This window comes from Alligator sinensis, unplaced genomic scaffold (genome assembly GCF_000455745.1).
Source record: "Alligator sinensis unplaced genomic scaffold, ASM45574v1 scaffold160_2, whole genome shotgun sequence".
In the NCBI taxonomy this organism is placed as follows: domain Eukaryota; kingdom Metazoa; phylum Chordata; order Crocodylia; family Alligatoridae; genus Alligator; species Alligator sinensis.
The window spans coordinates 465,664-473,804 of NW_005842717.1; the positions used below are offsets into that span (position 1 = coordinate 465,664).

At 44.7% G+C, this 8,141-nt stretch overlaps 1 protein-coding gene across 1 annotated transcript in view; it reads right to left on the minus strand.

Moving 5' to 3' along the window:
- Positions 1 to 6: 6 nt before the first annotated feature.
- The window catches only part of MAML3 (mastermind like transcriptional coactivator 3), a 148,609-nt gene continuing 140,474 nt past the window's right edge, over positions 7 to 8,141 (minus strand). Inside the window, exons 3-4 of the mRNA XM_025216253.1 lie at positions 7,059 to 7,146; positions 7 to 2,980 (exon numbers count right to left, since the gene is read on the minus strand). Coding sequence (XP_025072038.1) covers positions 1,992 to 2,980; positions 7,059 to 7,146 — 1,077 coding nt within the window. The 3' untranslated portion in view covers positions 7 to 1,991. The remainder of the gene's footprint in view (positions 2,981 to 7,058; positions 7,147 to 8,141) is intronic.

The window sequence follows — 8,141 nt, forward strand, 5'->3', positions numbered from 1 at the left end:
TTACAAGTGTATTAGCTAAAACACGTTCACTAATGCATTTTCAAACACCAGTGCTGAAAAAAGCAAGCTGCGCTTTTCCACAGGTGAGTTGGAAGTTCATCATGACCAGCTATCCCATGCTAAACACAGAGCCTGCCCTGTATACACAGCAGCATTTAAAAACACCTTTCCCCTCTCATCTAGGTAAGCCATTCAAAGAGTTACTTACTTACTGCACAAGAGTGAACAAGTAGCAGGGCACTAGGGGAACAAGAGATCCATTTTTCCCCCATTCACTGCTCCTGTTCATATTAGGGATCCACATAAAAACAAAGCGCTCATCACAAAGCACTGAGAGGTACTATGCACCCTCAGCTCCCATTGACTTGAATGGCTCAGCACTTCACATCACTGGACCTAAGCCAAGCAGCTGAGGACAAACCAATTGGTAGGTTTGGATGATTTAATCAGCTTTCACTACAGCACACATTGTGGCTCACAAAGACTAGTTTTAGACATCCCAAATGGCTGGGTTTTATTATTTTAAAAGCAACTTTCTGAAAAACATCATAGTTTGTTACACACTCAGACCAGGTCCACATTAACTCTCTCAGGTGATAGGTTACTATTGCCTTAAAAACTTATTTGGGTAGATCCCGTGTTTGTGATCACCAGTGCAATCAGTTGCCCCTCTGCAGACAATCATTACAGCAGTCTTTTCTTGATCCCTGCTTTTCAGGCACTCCAGTGAATTCACCCCAGCAAACCAGGGAGATTAAACTGAACATCTGTTTAAGACAGAAAAGCAGGCTGCATGTAATGTCAAATCAACAGTCCAGGCATCCCAGCCCCAGACTAATAATACCCACTAATCTTGCAAGTTCAGAAGGGGAGATATTCATTCAGAGTTTCAAAACCCAGTTATGCATTTTAATTTTCTGAGGCCTGGCATCCTTTTCTGCTCCCCTCACCACCCTTTGACCTCCAACCCCAATTGTGGTGGCTATTTTTCAGCTGAAAAAAAAAGACCAAGTGCAGTGGGCTTAGCTTGTGTTGCAGCTGTGTAGTTTTCCTTCACTGGTGAGGAAAAAAATCATTTGAATCATGAGTAAACTGAGGAGGAAGAATTAAAAAAGGGGTTCAGCTGAAGCTACAGAGATCTCCGCTGTAGTCTGTTTGTATTTCACACCTTTCTCGGCTGTTTTGGCAGCAGAGCTGTGTTCTGATAAAGAAGCAATGTTCTAAGCCTGAAAGGAGACTTCATAGCTCAGTGAGTTAACTTACCCACCTAAGTAGTGGCTATCTTTGCTAGCCTCCTGTGACAGTCCTGTAATCAAACCGTCCTTCCCTACGTATTGCCAGATTTATGTTTTGCTAAGCTTTTATATTAATTGTTTTATCACTCTACAGTGAAAATGGCAACCCCTTCCGCACATTTTCTTACCATCACCTGGAGCAGGTGTCATGGTCCTTGCTCTGTATCAAACCAAAGAGAGCAGAACACCTCACTGTCTGCTCTCGGCTTCAGTCCAGAGATCAGTTCACTTTTCTGACCTGGCCTGTGCTGTGACCTGCCAACTTCCTTAGTTTCTACTCCTAGACCAAGGACCTGGCTCTTCCTGTGCCCTGAAAGTTGCAGTGATTACAGCACAACAGGGTGGAAGAACACTACATCACTATGCAACAGTGCCTTGCTGCAGGGGGACCACTGGCTTTCCTCATCTATAGAGAGCAGCTGCTTTTTTGTCCCTCCGCCCCACCCCAACCTTCCCTCACGTACACATGTGCAGCAGGCACTGCCGTGCAGTGGCAATTGCTGTGTGGAAGTTTTGTGATATCGACACGTCAATGTTTTTTTAATCACTGCCTGACTCTCCCACAGCTAGCTGCGGATCAGCTCGGTTTGCACAGATTAAAAAAAACAACCCCCTGTAGATGGGGCGACATCCCGTTTTCCTTCTTTCCTCTTTTTTAAATTAACAATCAAAGTTTTAAAACTGCACGCCCATTCCCTAGGGGTTTCCAAACAGCTCATCGAGTTCTTGCATCCACTCGTCCCCTGGTCCACCCTTAATGATAGAGTCCACAAGGTCTGCACCCTCCGCTAGGCTTGAGAAGGAGCCCCCTGCTCCTTCGCCACTGTAATTGTACAACATGTCCTGAGTGGGATTCCTCTCGTAAGCCTGGCCTTGGCTGCTCTGAGCAAAGTTACCACCTGGCATCTGCTGTGCAGAAGGCTGACTGAAACCAGACATAGTGGGAACCCCTTGGCTAATGGCAGGCATAACCATTGGCCTTGCCTGACTGGTTCCTTGTTGCCCAGGCAGTGATTGCAGCATTTGTCTTCCCATTGCTGGGTTCAGGGTTCTTACTGTCCCAGTAGTGTCCACAACTGACTGGTTAATTCCCTGTGGAAAATGCTGCTTGGGCAGCCTTGGCTGCCCAGGCTGCATTGGATATGTTGTGCCATTGTTGAATGGCCCCATTTCACTGGTAGTCCTTCCAGGGATACCTTGTAGTCCTCGTTGCTGCCAGTTTTGTGTTCCTTGTGGAACAGTTCCCATTATGTTTTGAAGTCTTGGTGCCTGTGGCCGAGGTAAGATCTGGCCCACAGGTCCTTTCATCTGCTGTTGATGTTGAGGAATAGCAGAGTTCACCAGCATATTTTGACCAAAACTACTGATCATTCCGACCCCTTGTCCAGAGACAGGCTGCCTTGGTCCCTGGCCTGCATTGTGTGCCATGTTCATGCCACTTTGGTTTGGGTGCTGCAACATTTGGCTCATCCCTGTGCTCATACTGTACATTCCCGTTTGGCTGGTAGATGTGTTGCTGTAAGGAGCCATTCCCATCTCGGACTGACCCGCTGCAGTAGACATTGTGCCAGGGTTCTGAGAAGGTGCCATTGCCATCATGCCTGCACTCTGGGCCATCATTCGGGAGGTCCTCATGCTCTGAAGCGCTGCCTGGTTTCTCACAGCTGCTATATCCTGGGGAGAACCTACAGCAAGGAGAGAGAAAAAACCCCATAAAACTTCAATAGCGCATCTTTGCAAAAACAAGAATTTGGAGGAGCCTTTTGGATCACAGGAGGATTCCAGATCTCCTTGCTTTAGAAGTGAATAAATTATTCTCTCCTCTGACAGCTGAAGGAGAGTGGAGAAGCTTAACCACACTGGGAAGACATGCTCTAACCCACTGGTTTTCAACCTGTGGTCTGCAGACTATGTCTAAAGGGTTCGCAAAAAATGACTATGATCAATCAAAAGTATGGGAATCCCCACACTTACAGTTCAAAGGGGTCCTCACCTCCACTCGAAATTTTTAAAGGGGTCCGCTAATGAAAAAAGGTTGAAAACTACTGCTCTAGCCCTTTTGTTATTTACATTTTGGTAGTGATGTGCATCCCTGTACAATTCTGGCTCTGACCTCAACCCTGATCAGCGAAGTCCCTTTCGTTGAAGGTGAGAGGCAACACAGCTCTAGTGCCACTCTAAATGGGGATTGCTGATCATGTTATGTATTCAATTTGTGAAGTGAAACACTGTTCAGGAGAGAATACAATACAGACCATTAAGCTAATTTCCCTTAAGACCTAAAATGGGCCTGGAGAGGTTAAAGGCCAATGATTTACTCACTAAGCAATTCTCCTTTATGGCAATTTGGGGATTTGTCCCCATAGAGATCCATGGGCCTTCAGTTCCCTGTCTTAAAAGTATCAACACAACTTGATTCTGTGCATGATCCAGCCCAATCCATCATTGTCTTCATGATAAAGCACCGTACAAGGTTCTCTTGTTAAACTTGGAGGCTCTGAAGCTGCAGTTATGCTGCATAGCCACTGTACTGAGCTCTGTAGCTATACTGAGGTAGGGTTATCCTATCAGATTAATGTGACCAGCAATAACATTTTCAAAGGCCTATCAGTGACCTAGGAGCCCAAATCCTACTTCCAAACTAATGTAGGCATTTAGAGGCTTTTAAAAACTTTACCTGTATCCTAGAAGCGTTTATTATGTACCAATGTATAACACTGAATCATCCCCTCATTGGGAAAATGTGGAGTTTTTTAATGTGAACACATACAGGTCTTGACCTTCCTTGTGTTGTATTCAGCTGCACTTGCAGTCTTATTCTGTTCAGATGTGGGACCCAATCCTGCCTCTGTCACATCCCATTGAACTTCACTGGAAGCAGGGTAACTGAACTCCAGTTAACCATTTGAGCATCTTTTTTAAATATCTCTATTGTCTTTCAAAACTGAGCCATGAAAATGGAAATGTCAGACTCAGAAGGCCAATCAATTTTTTAATAGCTCAGGAGGCAAAAATGAATGGATTTCCTATATCATTGTTACTGATGAAGTCTATGGAAAGAAGAAAAATTGTTTTTTGTGGACATTTAAAGCAGCGAGAGTGTATTAGTGAATCAATACTATAAGCACATTGTACTCCACCTTGGCCCAGTGATGGGAAACCAGAAAATCCTAACCTTGTTAAATTCCACACCGTGGCAGATAACTGAACCGCGCTTGTGTCTTCCTGATGGGGGTTATCGATTTCTGGGAAGCCAATATGCCTTCGTATTTACTATCTTTATTTAAAAACAATTACAGGAATTCTGATGATGCCAAGGGTTCATTGTGGTTTCGAGTCAATACTATACTGAACTAAAACAATGAAATCCTCTACAGGGGATGCTGCAACAGGAGGATGCAGACAATTACTCACAGCTCAAACATTATTACATTTAAATACAAAAGCAGCCTGCTGTACAGTCCTCCAATTACTCTTGGCTCTCTGTTCTTCCATGGCACGCAATATACATGAGTGTCAGCCTGCAGGACATTTTGCAAGGTGAAAAAGAGCCTGTCTAGATCTCATGTACGCGAAGCAGGGGAGCTGGCAGCTTCTCCTTTGCTTACATTACTGACAAAACTATTTTCTCAATGTTATGCACTGGGGGAGTCTTAACTGTTTCCCAGGTTGGATCTCCTCCTCCACCATTTGTGACTGGTCTCAATTTTTTTCACAGCATTTTTCACAGCCACTTTCTCTCCCTTCTGCTAGGCAAGAGCATAGTACTTTTGTAATGGCTTCAGCAAGGGCTTAAGTGGAAAAACAGTATTAGAAAAATATTTAATGCATTTTTAGCTGTATTATAATGCCATTTAGCGGTTGGAAACAAGCAGAAGAGCCTGTACCAACTAGCATGCACTACAATTTGAGAACTGCTATTATACTAGTGTAAGAAACAGGAGTGAGTATAGGTTAGATGGACAGATTTTAAAGTATTTTTAGAGAGACAAACATCTTAAGACACTGAGCCAAGTTCTCCTCTTAGCTGCATGCAGGCAGTTCTGGTAAAGTCCATTGGTTCCCATGGTTGTAACTGAATGAAGATTTTAGCTATGTATTTTTTTAAACTGGCTTATACATGAAAATGAATCCCCTCTTTGGTCAGGTTACACCAGCGGTTCTCAACCATTTTGAACTCGAGGTACCCCTCGATAACTTTTGTGAATTGAGCGGCACCCAACTTCAAAAACTAATTTACAGACTACAGTGCTTGTTTCTTTGCAGAGAGGCCTAGCAGTTTAATTTAACTGCTTATCTCCTAACACTTCACTCATCTTCTCACACCTCATGGCACCCTTCAAAAGATCTGGTGGCACCCCAGTAGCCTGGTTGGGAATCACTGAGTTTGACTGTATTTTCTTTAAACCAACAGATTTGGTAGCATATTTCACAGATGAGAGAAAGAGCACTTTTTTTGTGCAAGTTTCTCAGCTAGTGTGTGCTGCCCTTCCATTCTGCCAATGGTTTGGCAGGTGTTCTTGAAGTGCATATAGGAATTATGCTGCCAGAGATGGGAACATTAGATAATTCAATGAATTTATTGAAACCGTGTCAATTTACACACGCAGAGGATCTAGCCCTTTGTTCACTTGGTGATGTGCCTTCCTCATTTCTTGTCCTGATGCTTGTTGCAATTACACTGTGCTACGTGAAATACTGACTGTGTCAACAACACTTTAGTCCAGTGGTGCTCAATTGTTTGGTCCTGTGGGTTGGTCCACAAGCCAGAACTGGGGGTCAGTGTTCGGATTGGGCCTTGCACCACCTCAGCCTTGCGCAGCTAGATTGGGCCTTGCGCAGCTGGATCAGGCCCCCTGCTGCCTTGTCCCTAAATGCCCAATCTATCAGGGAGGACCATGCTCTCCAGCCCATGGGGCTTCCCAAAGGTCTGGAAATTTAGCAGCAGGGGAAAAGTAATTGAGACTACGCCACCCCCCTGCCACCACATGTTCAGACCCTTGGAAAGCCCAGCAAGCCAGATAACATGGCTCCATAGGCCAATTCTTGCCCACAGGCTGGAGATGAGCATCCCCTGTTTTAGTTCTTAACACAGTTAATGAAGATGTTGAGTTTTCTAAGTATGAGGAGTCAATGCAAAATCCTTGTTCTCCAAAAGAGGATTTTCCTCCCTTAGGTTTTCCTACAATTTATAAATGTTTTGCAAAAATCCTTGCAGCTGCCAAATGTAAGCAATCTCCATTTGCATCTGGGCTAATTAATTCCCCCCACCACTATCTCATGTATATTCTACCTACGCTTTCTTCAGATTAAGATGACCTCTTCTGAAGGGACCAAGTGAAAAAACCGTCCCTAAAAGGGAAGGGGAGGGTTGTTGATAATGGGGCAGGAAGGAAGAACAGCAGAAACAAGAGGGAAGGTGAAGAATTGGCTGAAATAAAGTGAGAGAGGAAGTGGGGAGAAGAGAACCACCCCTCCCCCCCAAATCCAAGAGTCAGAGAGACAGAACAGAGGAGAAAGAAATTTATTCTTAATGGCCAGATTTTATAGGAAAGAGCTTAAAATAACTCAAAACATTTAACTAAGCATGTAAAATTGTGCAGTGCTGTTCTGTGGTTGGGTGTGAATATGCAAAAGGTGAAAAGACTGATTGGCTGTGGCCATCTCTCCAGCCTGCAACACGCTTGGAGGGGATGGACACCCATCTGTCTGCTGCAGAGCACAGCACTGCTTCTCAGGCTATACAAAGCAATTTGCTTTTACCTTGGAACTGGTTGACCTGTTGCACTGGATATGGAGTTCGCTGCTGCTGGAGGTGCTGTCGAGGCAAATGCGACTGCTGCTGTAACTGCTGGAAACCAGAGGGAGGGAACGACAAGGAGGCAAGGGAGAAAAAGTAGGTGGATTAATTAAAGTTCTGATAATGGCACCAACAACAATAATATGCTGCAACTAACCTGTGGAGTTTCCTGTCCAACAGGCTCTTTGGGAGAGACAAGTACCGCATGTCAGCTGGCACCGCATACGGTAGCCTCAAGTGAAGAGCCCTTCTGAGAGTACTTGGGGCACTCAGCACACGGGTTTCTTTTTGGTACAGATAGGAATAGGCACTTATGCTAACATCACCTCTCCCTGCTCACAAGTGCTTCCTGTTGACCTCCCAAGTGCTAGCATCATTGTCTTTGATGTCAAGGCAAGGAAAGAGGAGGCTGGAGATGGGAGGGGAGATTTGTGGAGATGTCTATCAGCGTGAGAAGTGGGTCTCAAATAAAAATATGGATCCAAACCCTCTTGAGCCCTGGAAACTGCTGGAACCAGACTGCCGGAAACACTTCTACAACAGATGGAAGCAAGCCTATGGCTTCCAGACACTCCTGGTTGTGAACAGAACTGGTGCTGGTGCCCATCTCCAGCTAAACAAAATAGCAAGCTAGGCCTCTCCTCCTGCCTTTTATTCAGTTTTGCCTTGTTGCTTCCACTACATGTTTTCTTTACTGTGGAAGAGAGCACCACAAACATGCTGTAGAATTCATCCAAGCTAAGTGAACGGTTCTTGGATAGCGAGTGACAGTAACACATGTCCATATCCTAAGCTACTGCCCACCAGTGCTGAGTTCACACTTCATGGTCACAGTGTGTGAATATGCTTGGCTATTTAAAACACAATTGAATGTTGGTAGTAAAAGTAGAGAGGAAGCCAAATGATGTGTAAGTGTGTGCGAGTGTGTGCACACACATGTGCAGATATATTCCTTTGAAAAGCTACAGTGTGATTCATAGATTCACAGATGTTAGGGTCGGAAGGGACCTCAATAGATCATCGAGTCCGACCCCCTGCATAAGCAG